At 40.6% G+C, this 16,525-nt stretch overlaps 1 protein-coding gene across 1 annotated transcript; it reads left to right on the forward strand.

Moving 5' to 3' along the window:
• Positions 1 to 6,551: 6,551 nt before the first annotated feature.
• On the forward strand, positions 6,552 to 8,351 carry Cxcl1 (chemokine (C-X-C motif) ligand 1). The gene is made up of 4 exons (NM_001244044.1): positions 6,552 to 6,684; positions 6,773 to 6,896; positions 7,015 to 7,098; positions 7,746 to 8,351. Exons 1-4 carry the CDS (start codon positions 6,603 to 6,605, stop codon positions 7,759 to 7,761), a joined length of 306 nt encoding a protein of 101 aa, NP_001230973.1. The 5' UTR covers positions 6,552 to 6,602; the 3' UTR covers positions 7,762 to 8,351.
• The last annotated feature ends 8,174 nt before the right edge of the window (positions 8,352 to 16,525 follow it).

Below are 16,525 nucleotides of genomic sequence, written 5' to 3' on the forward strand. Positions count from 1 at the left end.
GTGAGGCCTCCCATTGGGGGGGGTCATCAAAGTCTGTCACATCATTTGGGGCAGGGCCTAGATGCTCCCCCATGTATATTGGCTGAGAGAGTATCCCTCCATAGGGGAATGGGCTCCCAAAGTCTGTGTATTAACTTAAGGTTGGTGCTACAGACAGCAAAGGAAAAAATAGCATAATGAATAGAAATGCATTTCATATACAATCAAATGGAAAAATCCCACAGACTGTGGAACACTGCCTTTGTGATTTCCAGAAGTGTTGAAAACATCTGTTAACAGAAGCTACTGTAACTCTTTTCATTAGCAAAAAAGCAAAAGATAACCATACTATACCACCGAGCCTGTTTATCTCTTCCTTGGGTCTCAGACCAGAGACTGGTAGTAGCCCTGTTGAGTTTTGTGGGGGTGAATGCAAAACTTGGAGGCAAAAGAGTTGTTGAGCATCAAGAGTCAGTACTATCAAGGTGCAGTTATCCATTACCCAACTGGCTATTCCTCTCTTATTACGTAATTGGATGCACCACATCCCAACCCCAGCAGATTTGTCTCTACATCTGTTGCAATTATTTGTTTAATTTTTCAATCTGTTACTCTAGAAGAGCAAACATTGAGTGCCCCAGTGTAGCTTGCATCTAAGAAAGTGCTGTTCGGCAGTAGATGTTAAAAGCAAAACAAAAAAACCACATTTTTAAATGTTAGTCATAGGCAGGAAAAGGCTGTGGTTAATAAAAGTATTTGAGGAGGGTTGTTCAGCTAAGAATTAACTCTTAGGGCTAATACCACTAATTATCTTCTTGAAGGATCTGGGGACATCAGGAGGTACAGGGAGGCTTTCTTCTCTAGTGAGCAGAACTCAAGACTCAGTGGTTCTGGGTCCATGTCACAAAAATTCCAAGAACAAATTTCATAAACAAGGGGTGAGTTTTAGTTATAGAAAAGAAGGTTAAGAAGAAAGAGTAAATATTTATGTCATAAAGCAGTTCTCCTGAGAGCAAGGATTACCCTTGATGGTGCTCCAATAAAGGGGAGAAGCCATTGAACTTGCCATCTAGGAAATTTTCATAGGACTTATGGCAGAAATGGACAAAAACTAGGGTACTTTCCGTTGAAATCAGTTAGCTCTCTGAGATATCATGAGCACAACCACACCCAATGGAGGGCCCACACTTGTGCTTTATGCCTGTACCCTGACCCAGCCAATAAGATGTTAGTTGTAGGCTCAAAACCCTTTTATCCATCTCTGAGTTCTGTCTTGTTAGCAGCTATCTTTTGACTGACTGCTAGCCCTGAGTCCTCACCAGTGCTGTCAAAGTCATCCTTGCAGGTATTGCTGGTTGTTAGACTGTGCTTTCTCTGTTCTCACTATAACATGACAAAATTGTAGATTTATCAAAGAGGAAGCTAACTCCTTCATGGCTACCAAGATGTAGCTGCAGTCCCTCTTGGCTGTCCCAGTTCCTAGAACATTAGGCAGTCTAGGGGGGTCTCTTCTCTACAATAGTTGAATGTTTCTTGCTAGGAACCATCATTACTCACAGTTCTGTCAGTCACACTAAGCTGCATTAGCACTGAGATATTTGAAAGGGCAACAGTGCTTTGCACGTGCTCCTCAAGGAAGGGGGCTTCTGGGAAGCCAACACGGCTCAGTCCTGCCCTTGTTACCTCTGCTTGGTGGTCTCATATCAATTGCAAGCCCTTTGATTTCTCATCTCTAGTGTTCCCAACCTCACCTTTCAAACCCTAACATTTTCTATTCTCTCTCTAGCATCTACCCACAATGCACCAAGGCATCATTATGACAGCCATAACCCAGTTTCCATCTCTTGTAATGCAATTTGCAGACATGATCCTTGTCCACTGTACCACCACCAACAGCAATGTTTCTCATCTTTTCAAAACATCTGACTACTTTCAGGGACCTGATAAGGATTCTCTTCATCTACCCCCACACACCCTCCAATTGTAATTTCTTACTTTTTTCATGACAAAATATCCATAAAATACATCACAGAAATGTACATCTTAGTGATAACTGTGTAGTCTTGTTATGTGACCACCACGGCCTTCCACTTCCAGAATGCCTTCATCGAATAAACTGAAACCCTATGTCTAGTTGATATTCCCAGGGCTGTCGAGATGGCTCAGTGGGTAAAGTATTTTCTGTATAAGTATTAAGACCTAAGTTCACATCCCCAGGACCAAAATAAAAATTACGAGTAACTATATGCATGTGTCTGTAGTTCCAGCACTGTGGAGGTCTGGAGAGACAGGCAGATTCCTGGGGTCCATAAGACAGTCAGTCTAGACAAAGCAGTGGGTTAATGAGGAGCCTGACTCAAAATTAAGGTGGAAAAGCTATTGAGGAAAACATCCCAGTATCAACCATAGTTCTCTACACACATGCTCCCACATACACCCTCCACACATGTACACAAAAACTAATAAGTTTCTACATCTCTCCCCCTTGACAACCACTGTTGTATCCTTTGTATTTATCTCTGTATTTATTCATTCCTTTTACTGACTGGAATGCATAAAAAGTTATTTTTGTTTTAGTAATTTCATATTTTGTTGTTTTGCCTTAGTTGACAACACTTTTGATAACCCTTACATTCAAGATGCCTTACAAATATCACACGCCGGGTGTTGGTGGTGCACGCCTTTAATCTCAGCACTCGGGAGGTAGAGGCAGGTGTATCTCTGTGAGTTCGAGGCCAGCCTGGTCTCCAGAGCGAGTGCCAGGATAGGCTCCAAAGCTACACGGAGAAACCCTGTCTTGAAAAACCAAAAAAAAAAAAAAAATAATCGTCCCATGGAGAATATTTTTTAAGACTTTAAAAATATTGAAAATGTTGTAAGTTGACTGAAAATTGTTAGGGTGTAGAATAGGCTAATTGTAGAACAAAACAGAGATACAAAAATTAGAATGAAGTATTATCTGGACTAAAAAAGAATAGTAAACTATACGTCTGACATTCTATTTCTCAGATCTAGCTATGAGTAGTGGCCACCACTGTGCCATCTCATAGCCACCTATAGACTTATTTCTTGTCCATCTCTGTGTACTCAACACCATCACCATCATCCACACCCACACATACTTTTCATTTTGCTTATAATAGTTTGATAAGATTTCAATCACCTGCACCCAGATAATGCCTTAATAATCCAAGTATCAATATATTAATGAGAGTTGTATAATCAGCATGAGAATACACATGAGGAAATGTAAAAGATGATTTTATCTACACACAGACATTACAGTTGGGATGTCTCCTTCAAAACCCATATAGAGACTTTTCTGTCATTACAATGGTACTAAGAAACAGGGCCTGTGTACTCTGTCACAACTGGCACTGACTCCACTCCATCCCAGATGGTCTGAACTGGCATAGGCCTAGAAAAGGAAACAGATGAACCAACACTGCCTGGTGCCATAAGCTTTCCTGTGATGTTCAGAAGTAAAGTCATATCACTTCAACCCTATGGGCTAATGATGGCAAAGGTGAGAATTTCCATTGGGTAAACCAAGCTCTAAATTAAAAGGAGGGGAAAGACTGGTAAAGAAGGTACAAATTGGACACTGGAGATTAGAGATTATAAAGGGAGGTTAACACTAATAATTAACTGAGTTCTTTTAGACAGAGAGGTATCTAGTAACACATCCAACACCTTAATTTTATCCCTCCAGTGCAGATGGAAGTTTCTGTCCTGCCCAGTCCCACAGCCCTTTATTCCCAAATAAACACACAGAGGCTTATATTAATTATAAACTGTTTGGCAGATTAATTATAAACTCAGGCTTCTTATTGACTAGCTTTCTCTTAATTATTAATCTGTGTATCTCCACATGGTCTTGTCTTACTGGAGAATGCCAGAATCTCTTGCTTCCTCAGCAGCTACAGGGCAGCTCTTTCTCAACTCCCTCTCTCTTCCTCTTCCCAGACTTCTCCTAGTCTGGTAGCCTTGCCTATACTTCCTGCCTGACTAATCCTGCCTGCCCGTTGGCTGAAACAGCTATATTCATCAACCAAAAAGAGAAACATATATTCACAGCATACAGAAGGACATCCCCTATCACTCCAGAATAAAGCAATTATACAATAATGAATGTTAGAGAATGGTGGAAGCTTACCAGCAAAGACATCAAGGTAAGTGGGGGTAGAGTTGAACCCATCATTTCATTCATGGTGTCTGCATAGCAGCCGGTGCTCAGTGTAGACAAGTTGTCTATAGATCTCAATGGCTTGTCAGAACATGCATCTTAATATGGAAGATACAATAAAAGTTCCCAAGAATAATGGAACCTCATTGACTAAGCTTCTTTTTGTCCTTTAAGATTTATTTTTTAATTATGTATATGAATGTGGATATGTACACAATTACAGGTACCTGCTGAAGCTAGAGACATTAGATGCCTTGCCTCTGGCACTGGAGTTACAGGTGGCTATGAGCTGCCTGATATGCGTACTGGCAACTGGAACTGACGCCTTTGTAAGAACAGTACATGCTCTTAGCTGCTGAGCCGTTTCTCCTGCCCCTTGAGCCTCCTTTTTTTTTTTTTTTTTTTTTTTTTTTAGAAACATCATCACTGAGTTAGTTGATATGTGATTTGCAACTGGTACACATACAGTGGCATTCATCATCTAGCAAAACAAGGAGGAATTCTCTTATCATACTGGGTTTCATAACACTGTTACTCTTAGAAAATTTGGAAGCAGGTTTAGTGTGAAGGACTCTTTTTTCCTTTTTTTTTTTCAGATGACTACCCACTCTCTTGCAGTGTCCTCTGGGAAGGAGGGGGTGGATACTTAGACTCAGCATAGGAAGATCTCTGAACGCCTGAAGGGGCTTCAATCCAATTCAATCCTATTATGAGTGCCCAATCCTATTCAGTCCTACAATGAGTACTCCACCTTCATGATCCCATCTATATCTGACTGTCTTCCAAAGTTCCACACCCTAATACCATCACATCGAAGCTTAAGGCTTTGACATGGGGAGGGGGTAACAACCGTCAGTTAAGTTGTAAAGCACTGTTGACTTCCACTTCATTTATTCAGTAACCATTTGCAAAATGCTTCAAAATGGAATGACAATGCTTCAAAATGTGCTGACACATTCCATCTTGGTATTGACTTTGTGTGGTAAATGCTACTCTTTGCTCTCTTTGACAGATGAGAAGCATAAGCTAAGAGATTCTGGATAAGTTGCCAATGATCATTCAGTGGGTATGTGGTTGTAGCTGGACGTTTGGCCCTGAAAATCCTACCAAGGTGTCTCTGTGACTCCACATCTGGAGAACATCCAGGCAAAGGGCTCCTTCTTCCTGCTGCTTCCCTGACTCTCTCCCTGAAGTGTAGAATTGATGGTGCTCACCTGGCATCTACAGTCAAATGCCAACAATGGCAACAAAAGGAACATGTGGCAGATGTGAAGACTGCAGTTAAACAGACTTTGAAATGGTTTAAATAGAGAGCTACAAACATGTCAATAATTATCTGTCAAGTCCGGTGCAGTGCCTCCTGCATCTGAGAAGCACTTGGAAGGTGGAAGCAGGAACTATCAATAGATAGTTCTAGGTCAGTCTGGGCTACATCAGAAAATAATAATAATAATAGTAATAAAACTTTTAAAGACTCAGTTTTATACTACAGATAGATTCAGATAACATGGAAATACATAAGCTAATAATAAACTAATACATATTTTATAAGGCCATAGTCCTTTGCACTTAAATCGGTGCCTTGTATCATCCATGTCCCTCACAGCTTTCCTGTGAGCTTTCCTTAGTCAAAACAAATTAAGCCCCACCACACAGCAGGACAGTGATGCTTCAGGAACCACTGGAGTTTGGGAAGTTCCAAGTTCAAAAGACCAAAGGTGATGGCTGTAGTGTTCTAAGATAACAGGGAGCTAATCTTCCTCCTAGCCCTCCTGCCATGCCTCGCTGAGAAAAAAACAAAACAACAACAACAAAAAACCAAACCCGCGGGCCAAATGAGATTTATTTGATATCACAAAAATAGCAGGAAAAAGCAAGCATCCTCACATGGAATAAGAGACCACAGATATATTTGTAAAGAGTGCGTTCATCTCAGACATGAACGCAATCTGCAAAACTCAAAAGTCAGAAGCTACCATTCCCGCCCGCCCCGCGCCCCAACTCCCAACCCCCAACCCTCAACCCCCAACCCCCAATCTCATAGTCCCAACTGGGATCCTAAAAGGAGCAGCGCTCTCGAGTACATAATGGGTGTGACACACCACTCCCTAATTCTGGGGTCCCTGGAGTCCCACTGCTCTCCCTGAGCCGTCACTTCTCCAGCGAAACTCGTCACTCCCTACTCTTTGGGACTTTGGGACAAAAGGCAAAAATCCCAGAGTTCAATCCTTAGGAGTGGAGCAAGGGGCGGAGCAACGTCCTTTCCGGTTGTGGGGAAAACACCCTGAGCTCCGGGAATTTCCCTGGCTCGGGGCTCGGGCTTTTCCCGCCACCATGCATAAAAGGGGATCGCGGGGCTCCAGAGCCCCAGATCGCACCTCAGTGCTTCCAGCCAGCTTCTGCACTCCAGACTCCAGCTACACTCCTGCCCAACGCCATGGCCCCAGCCACCCGTTCACTCCTCCGTGCCCCTCTGCTGTTGCTGCTGCTGCTGCTGGCCACCAGCCGCTTGGCTACAGGTAGGACCCGCCACTGCTGTTCCTGGGGAGAAGCCTTCGGTGGGCCCAGCCGCCTACAGTCCCTCTGACCCAGTGTCTTCTCCCACAGGGGCTCCTGTTGCCAACGAGCTGCGCTGTCAGTGCCTGCAGACCATGACAGGGGTTCACCTCAAGAACATCCAGAGCTTGAAGGTGACACCCCCAGGACCCCACTGCACCCAAACCGAAGTCATGTGAGTGTCTAGCAGCTCAGCTTTTGCCACTTCCAGAGTCGCCCAAACCCTCCTGCAGTCCCCATTGGCATCCTAGTGGGACTTCCTGCCTCATGTGGGTCCATCCTTCTCTCTGCAGAGCCACTCTCAAGAATGGTCAGGAAGCTTGCCTTAACCCTGAAGCCCCCATGGTTCAGAAGATTGTCCAAAAGATGCTAAAGAGGTGAGTTATGGCTTGTGTTTGTACTTGTGATTGGAGCCATGGGTCAGAGTACAGGCATCCAGCTGCCGAACATTCTATCAGGGAAAGTCTGTTTACCTGAAGATCAGAAAGTTGTGGTTATTACTTTCCTAGTTAACTGTGAACATTAATTGGCTCTGATGCTAGAGAACTGTGTCCTGCTTGGCTCTCACCACACTCAAAAACCCCACACAAATGCCTGGAGGCAGTGTGTGTTCCTAAAAGATAAAGTCGAGGTGGCTCTATGAGTTCCCTTAAGGAGAAGGAAAACTGGAGCCTTGGCAAAGTGTGCCCCTTAGCCTTCCTGATGAAGAAGGGAGCTTTTGGCAGTGAGATTTCGCTAAGTGCAAGGCTAAGTTCTCTGTGTGCAGGTTACATAATTTCTTGAATTTAAGCCAAGTAAGAGAGCTAATAACAGCTACATCACAGGGTTCCCTACAACCCATTGTGATGTAGTCTGGCATTTTCAAGTCACATGGTTGACTCCACAGGAACCCAAGTTCTCATCTGTCCAGAGCTCTGGGTGCAGGGGTAGACATGTAAAAATGCCTCCTAGAGCCTCGGGGACTGGGGTAAGAGAGGGTGGCTTTGAGGACTACCTCTAATAGTGACTCTTTTTCCTGCTGCAGCGGAATCCGTAAGTAACAGAGAAAGAAGTAAGATTGCTTTGGTGGCGCATCTGTGATCGCTGACTTCTGACAACACTGGCTTAACACATTTTACAGTTTCTTACAAGAACCCTATTTATTTATGTATTTATTTATTTCACAAAGCTTGTGTATTTTATTTTTACATTAATATTTAACATTGTGGATGTGTTTTATCAATGGTAGTTCAGTTCTGATTGTTCAGTTTGAAGATGGTAGGCTTAAAATATCTCAGTAAACTAATATTTATTGGGAGACCATTAAGTGTCAACCACTGTAAGAGAAGCATGTGGGGTTGGGAAAAAAGCAGAGAGATGAGAGCATATGATCATGTTTGTATTAGGGTGAGGGAATGTGTGGGAATCTATGTTTGAATGTTTTGGAAAGAATGTCAGTTATTTATTGAATGTCATTTTTTATATTAATGGTCAACATTGACATGTTGAAGTTTCCCTTGGACATTTTATGTCTACTTTGTAGGGCATAGTGCCCTGTTATATTCTTTAACCAATGTTTCTCTTTGTCTTGTGACAGAGAAGTTCAAAGGACTGTTACAAATGAGATAAAAATAAAAGTTTTAGCAAAAAACTCATGGGTGCTTTTGTGTTATTCTTCTTGACATCCCTGGTTTATGTTTAATCCTGTGCCGGTGCTGGCAGGCATTTCTCCTGCCTGAGAAGGAAAAGCACATTCTACCCTCCCTCAACCTCCTTGATAATTCTAGTTTTATATAAAACATTTCTATTTTCTACACTGGCCAATTTTCTATTCAAAAGTAGTTCCTTTGTTTATTTTAAACATTTTTCTGTCCTTTATTTTTGAGAGAGGGATCATGCTATGCTACATAGGCTGGCTTTGAACCCCCTGTCTTCCTGTTGCAGGCTCCTTGTAACCACTGCTGTGATTGCAGGCATACAGAGCAGACACACCTGGCTCTACAGAAATTTTTGACAAATTCCTGAATTCTTATAAACATTTTAACAATGGCTCTTTTTCAATCCTTTTGGTAAATGGGTCTTCCAAACTGTGCAATTATCTTAATTAATAGAGATTAATGAGGTGGGGGGCTAGAAATGAAAAGGTGATGTTTCTAAGGACTTTAAAGCTCTTTGTCATTAAAAATTCTAATGATAGTACACACTGTGAGATAAAATACATGTGTTAAGAAAGCAGAATGACATCTAAGGAGAAGAATGGTTTCAGAATATACCATGTTTTATCAGTGGTTAAAGTACTTAGGAAAATTATAAGGAGACAAGGACATATATTAGGATATCTAGGCAATCCTGAAAACAATGCAACATTTATAACTTAAAAATACGAAAGGAAGATAAAATAGAATAAAAGAAATGACTTCAATCATGTATGCAAAAACCTAAAGAAATAAAATAAGAAGTGTCTGGGGAGTAGAAAAATTCCCAATGGTCAGGCTTAATTTCTCAACCCATGAGACTCTGAGTTGGGACTGATACTTTGCTTCCATAGTAGACATAATACAAGCATTATATTGGAGAAAATTTACAAGCCCCAACCCCTACCATGTAGTCAACACTACTATCACTAGTTAAGGCTTAGGAATGGCTGTGGTCCAGCCCTGATAGAAAGCGATAGGCACTTCAGTCACATTTGCACTCTTCTGTGTAATCCAGAATCTCACTGAATGCAAGAGAGCAGCATACAAATTCAAACTGGAGGGATATTCCTCAAAATACCCAATAAGCAATCTTTAAAATTGTCCAGGTGTGGGAAAACAGGGCACCATCAAAAACTTACACAGATCAGAGGAGACAAAGAGAGATGAGAGCCAAATACAATGTGTGTGATGCATTTCAAGTCTGAAAAAAAAAAAAAGGCATGGATGGAATACTTGTAAAATTTGAATAAAGACCCGAGTTACTGAAGAGCAGTGCACCAGGATCAGTCTCTTGTGTTTGATAAATGCAATATAACTGTATAGAGGGTTAATAATAGGAGACACAAAACAAAATGAGGGAACTTCCCCTGCATCAATATTTTCTAATTAAAAAATTATTCTGGACTCTTCCTTCCCCCTTGGCCGCTCTGACCTCTCCTGAACCCTACTCCTGCCCAAGGTCCCCATCACCCCAGGATCTCTCTGGGCCTGCTCCTGCATAGAGTGGAACTGTCCAGACAGCAAGGTCCTCCCTGAGTCTGGAAATACCTCACTCTTCCTTCCCTCTCTGCCGCCCCAACCTCTCCTGAGTGAGGAGACTACCAGGAGAGAAAAGACCATTCATATCTGCAGACATTGAAGTCTTGGTCCACACACACCACCAGGTGATAAGAGGAGATGGAGCAACCCCACCTGAACCAATTGGAAGAAGAGATGGGAAGAAGGCAGAAAAAGAACACACTCAACAGAAAGACCAATATGACACCACCAGAATCTAGGGTCTCCACACCAGCAAGATCTGAAAAGCACAACAGAGGGAAGAAGAAGAGACAGACCTAAAAATCTACTTCACAAAGATGTTCCAGACCCTTAAAGAGGTAACAAGAAAATCTTTTAAAGAAATACAAGAAAAAAAAACAAAAAATAAGTAATTCTCTTAAAGAATCTAAAGAAAAAAACAACCAAGTGAAGGAAGCACTGGAAACAGTTCAAGGCATGAAAGCTGAAACAGAAACAATAAAGAAAACACAGAATGAGGGGATGCTGGAAATAGAAAGGCTGGATAAATGATCAGTATCTAGGATGTGAATATAACCTATAGAATACAAGAAATGAAAGAGAGAATCTCAATTGTTGAAGACTTGCTAGAGGATATACAGTCATCGACCAAAGAAAATCTCAAGTCCAACAAAGCCCTAAAACAAAGTATCTGGGAAATATGGGACACCTTAGGCTGAACCTAAGAATAATAGATATAGAAGAAGGTGAAGAAATACAACTCAAAATACAGAAAACATATTCAACAAAATCATAGAAGAAAACTTCCCCAACCTACAGAAAGATATGCCTATAAAAGTACAAGAAACTTACAGAACACCAAATAGACTGGACCACAAAAGGAACTCCCCTTGCCACATAATAATCAAACCACCAAACTTACAGAATAAAGAGAAAATATTAAGAGAAGCAAAAGAAAAAGGTCAATTAACATAAAGGCAGACCAATCAGAATCATACCTGACTTCTCAATGGAAACTTTGAAAGCCAGAAGGTCCTGGATAAATGCCATACAAACACTAAAGGAACATGGATGCCTACCCAGACTACTGTACCCAGCAAAGCTTTCAATCACTATAGATGGAGAACAGAAGATATTCCATGACAAAACCAGATTTAAATAATACATACCCACAAATTCAGCACTACAGAATGTTCCGGAAGGAAAACTCCAACCCAACGAAGATAACTACACTCACAAAAACATAGGCAATAGATAATCCAATTTTACCAAACACAAAAAGAAACAGCAGGGCAAAATACACACACAATGACACCACCAACAATAAATCCAAAACAAACAAGAGCCAACAATCAATGAACATTAATATCCCTCAATGTCAATGGTCTTAACCTGCCCATAAAGATACAGGCTAAGAGCATTGATACAAAGACAGAATCCATCCTTCTGCTGTATACAAGAAACACACCCGAACTTCAAAGACAGGCGTTACCTCAGAGTAAAGGGTTGGGGAAAGATTTTCCAATAAAATGGGCCAAGAAACAAGCTGGTGTAGCAATCCTAATATCTAACAAATTAGACTTCAAACTAAAATCAATCAAAACAGATGAAGATGGGTATTTCTACTCATCACAGGAAAAGTCCATCAAGATGAGGTCTCAATCCTAAATATCTATGCCCCAAATACAAAGGCACCCACATTCCAAAAAGAAACATTACTAAAGCTCATATCACACATAAACCCACATGCACTTATAGTAGAAGACTTCAGCACCCCTCTTTCACCACTAGACAGGCCCACCAGACAGAAACTTAACAAAGAAACAAAGGATCTAACAGAAGTTATGCCCCAATTGGGATTAACTGACATTTATGGAACATTCTATCCAAACACAGAAGAATATACCTTCTTCTCAGCACTGCATGGAACCTTCTCAAAAATTGACCACATACTTAGCAACATAGCAAACCTCCACAGATACAAAAAAAAGATGAAATAACTCCCTGTATCTTATCAGACCACCATGCTTTAAGATTAGAATTCAACAGCAATACAAATTGCAGAAAACCTACAAACTCATGGAAATTGAATAATACCCAATTGCACCATTCCTGGGTCAAGGAAGAAATAAAAAGTTCAATTAAAGACTTCCTAGAATTTAATGAGAAGGTAGAGACAACATACCCAAACTTATGGGATACTCTGAAAGCAGTGCTAAGAGGAAAGTTCATAGCACTAAGTGCCCACATGAAGAAACTGGAAAATAGTCACACTAGAGAATTGACAGAACAACTGAAAGGTTTAGAACAAAAAGAAGCAAACTCATCCAGGGGAGTAGATGCCAGAAAATAATCAAACTGAGGGCTGAAATTAATAAAGTAGTAACTAGGAAAACATTATAAAGAATCAATGAAACAAAGGGTTGGTTATTTGAGAATCAACAAGATAGACAAACCTCTATCCAAACTAATCAAAAGGCAGAGAGAAAGCATGCTAATTAACAAAATCAGAAATGAAAGGGGGGATATAACAACAGACACTGAGGAAATCCAGAGAATCATCAGGTCATACTTTGAAAACCTGTACTCAACAAAATTAAAAAATCTAAAGGAAATGGACAATTTTTCTGGATAGATATCACTTACCAAAATTAAACTAAGAATAGATAAGCAGTTTAAATCAACCTATAGCTCCTAATGAAATAGAAGCAGTCTTCAAAAGCCTTCCAACCAAAAAAAGCCCAAGGCCAGATGGCTTCACTACAGAATTCTACCAGAAATTCAAACAAGAGCTAATACCAGTTCTCCTCAAATTGTTCCACATAATATAAGCAGGAGAGACATTGCCAAACTCTCTTTACAAGGCTACAATTACTTTGATACCCACGCCACACAAAGATACAACTAAAAAAGAGAATGACAGACCAATATCCCTCACGAACATCAATGCAAAAATATTCAACAAAATATTGGTGTTTGAAATCCAAGAACACATCAGAAAAATCATCCACCATGATCAAGTAGGATTCATCCCAGGGATGCAAGGATGGTTCACGATACAAAAATCCATCAATGTAATCCACCTTATAAACAAACTGAAAAAGAAAAACCACATGATCATCTCAGCCTTTGACAAAATCCAGCATCCCATCAGGATAAAGATCTTGGAGAGAACAGGAATAACAGGAACATCTCTAAATATGATAAAAGCAATACACACCAAACAAACAGCCAACATCAAACTAAATGGAGAGAAACTCAAAGTGATTCCTCTAAAATCAGGAACAAGACAAGGCTGTCCACTCTCTCCATATCTCTTCAATATTGTACTTGAAATCCTAGCTAGAGCAATAATATAACAAAAGGAGATCAAGGGGACACAAATTGGAAAGAAAGAAGTCAAACTTTCACTATTTGCAGATGATATGATAAGTCTACATAAGTGACCCAAAAAACTCTACCAGGGAACTCCTACAGCTGATAAACACCTTCAACAAAGTAGCAGGATACAAAATTACCTCAAAAAAAATCAGTAGCCCAACTATATACAGATGATGAACACAATGAGAAGGAAATCAGAGAAACATCACCCTTCACAATATCCACAAACAACATAAAATATCTTGGGGTAACGCTAACCAAGAACTTTGAGTCTTTAAAGAAAGAAATTAAAGAAGATACCAGAAAATGGAAAGATCTCCCATGCTCTTGTATAGGTGGAATCAACATAGTAAAAATGGCAATCTTACCAAAAGTAATCTACAGATTCAATGCAATCCCCATCAAAATCCCAAAACAGTTCTTCACAGACCTTGAAAGAACAATTCTCAACTTTATATGGAAAAACAAAAAACTCAGGATAGCCAAAACAACCCTGTACAATAAAGGAACCTCTGGAGGCATCACCATCCCTGACTTCAGGCTCTATTATAGAGCCATAGTCCTGAAAACAGCTTGGTATTGCCACAAAAATAGACAGATAGATATGGAATAGAGTTGAAAACCGTGATATTAACCCACACACCTTCAAACACCTGGTTTTTCAACAAAGGTGCTAAATCTATACAATGGAAAAAAGATAGCATCTTCAACGTGCATTTGGACATGCAGAGGAGTGCAGATAGATCCGTATCTGTCACCATGAACAAAACTTAAGTCCAAATGGATCAAAGATCTCAACATAAATCCAGCCACACTGAACCATCTTGAAGAGAAAGTGGGAAATACCCTTGAACTTATTGGTACAGGTGACTGATTCCTGAACATAACACCAGTAGCACAGACATTGAGGTCTGCAATTAATAAATGAGACCTCCCGAAACTGAGAAGCTTCTGTAAGGCAAAGGACACAGTCAGCAAGACAAAACAACAGCTCACAGAATGGGAAAAGATCTTCTCCAACCCCACATCTGACAGAGGGCTGATTTCCAAAATATACAATGAACTCAAGAAGCTAGCAAGCAAAACCCTAAACAATGAAATTTAAAAGTGGGGCACAGAACCAAATAGAGAATTCTTAACAGAAGAATCTGAAATGACTGAAAGACATTTAAGAAAGTGCTCAAAATCCTTAGCCATCAGAGAAATGCAATTCAAAACAACTCTGAGATACCATCTTACATTGGCCAGAATGGCTAAAAATCAAAAACACCAATGACAATCTATGCTGGAGAGGATGTGAAGAAAAAGGAACACTCCTCCATTGCTGGTGGGAATGTGAACTTGTAAGACCACTTTGGAAATCAGTATGGTGGTTGCTCAGGAAAATGGGAATCAGTCTACCTCAAGATCCAGCCATTCCTTTCTTGGGTATATATCCAAATAATGCACATTCATACAACATGGACATATGTTCAACCATGTTCATAGCAGCATTGTTTGTAATAGCCAGATCCTGGAAGCAACCTAGATGCCCCTCAACTGAAGACTGGATTGAGAAAACGTGGTACATTTATACAATGGAGTACTACTCAGCAGAAAAAAGCAACTTGAAATCTTGAAATTCGCAGGCAAATGGATGGAACTAGAAGAAACCATCCTGAGTGAGGTAACCCAGTCACAAAAAGACAAACATGGTATGTACTCACTCATATATGAATTTTAGACATAGAACAAAGGATAACAAGCCTACAATTCTCTTCACCAAAGGAACTAGGAAACAGGAAGGACTCTAAGAGAAAAATGCATGGTCCCTGGAGAGTGGGAAGGGCCAGGATCTCCTAAGCTAATTTGGAGCATGAGGGTAGGAGAGAGGGAGTTGGCAGAATGTGAGGAGAAGAGGGAAGAGGAGGAAATTGAGGAGCAGAAAGGTTGAGTTGGGGGAAGAATAGAGGAGAATAGGATGAGAGATACCATATTAGAGGGAGGCATTCATTATAGGTCCAAGGAGAGATCTGGCACTAGGGAGATTTCCAGAGATCTACAAGGATGACCCAAACTGACAATCTAGGCAATGGTAGAGAGGCTACCCTAAATGCCCTTCCCCTATAATGAGACTGATGAGTACTTTATATGCCATCCTGGAGCCCTCATCCAGTGGCTGATGGAAGCAGAGGCAGACATCCACAGATACACACTGAACTGAACTCTGGAACCCAGTTGCAGAGAGGGAAAAATGAAGATCAAGGGGGTCGGGACCAGGCTGGTGAATCCCACAGAAACAGCTGACCTGAACAAGGGGGAGCATATGGCCCCCAGTCTGCTGTCTGGGAGGCCATCACAGGACTGGCCCAGACCCCTGAAAGTGGATGTCACCTAAGAGCCCTTGGCACCCTATGGGGCCCCTGGTAGTGGATCAGTATTTTTCCCTGGTGTAAGAAGGGACTCTGAGAACTCATTCCACCTGAAGGGATGTTCTCTCGGCCTGGACACATGGGGGAGGGCATAGGCCTGGCCCAGGATGATGTTGTGGAATTTGGGGAGGCCCCATGGAGGGACCTATCCTCTATGGGGAGCAGAAGGGGGAGGGGAGAAGGGGGGCTGGTGGGGTATTGGGGGGATGAGAGGGAGAAGGGATTGGAATGTGAAATTATAATTTTGTAAAAATTAAATTAAAAAATGAAATAAGTAAATATAAAAATATTCTGTATTTAAAGTTCAAAAATCTCAGCTTGATTTTGGGGAATGTACAATAAATAAAACAATTATTAATAGACTTTAAATGCAATTATAATTAAATTACAACAAACTTGAATGGAATTGATAATTGTAATTAAAAGTCAAAGATTATCTGATTACTTAAGTAAGGTGTTATATGCTACTTAAAGATATATCTTAGGTATTTGACTCTAGATAGCTTGAAATGAAAATAATTAAAAATTGTATCTCATCACACAAAAGCTATCTGAAAGGAACCCAATATATATCATCAATTACTAATTACATCCACCAGTGACTAATAATGCAATTACCAATGTATTGTTGATACATTTATGACAATTGATTTATTAGTGAATGTGCTTATAGACAAATAGTCATGAGAGAATGAGGTCTGATTCAAAATATGAAGGGGCAGTTGTAGAAGAAACAAAGTAATTTTAAAATTTAACAAATAACACTAAAATACATAAAGCAATTTAGAGAGATTAACAAAGAGTAGTAGACAAATCAG

This window comes from Cricetulus griseus, assembly GCF_003668045.3.
Source record: "Cricetulus griseus strain 17A/GY chromosome 1 unlocalized genomic scaffold, alternate assembly CriGri-PICRH-1.0 chr1_1, whole genome shotgun sequence".
NCBI lineage: Eukaryota > Metazoa > Chordata > Mammalia > Rodentia > Cricetidae > Cricetulus > Cricetulus griseus.

Excerpts from the sequence above, each read along its gene's own strand:
- Cxcl1 (NM_001244044.1), top strand. The coding sequence starts at position 6,603 with ATGGCCCCAGCCACCCGTTCACTCCTCCGTGCCCCTCTGCTGTTGCTG. Across the intron at positions 6,685-6,772 it reads CACCAGCCGCTTGGCTACAG|GGGCTCCTGTTGCCAACGAG; the intron begins GTAGGACCCGCC and ends CTTCTCCCACAG. Across the intron at positions 6,897-7,014 it reads TGCACCCAAACCGAAGTCAT|AGCCACTCTCAAGAATGGTC; the intron begins GTGAGTGTCTAG and ends TTCTCTCTGCAG.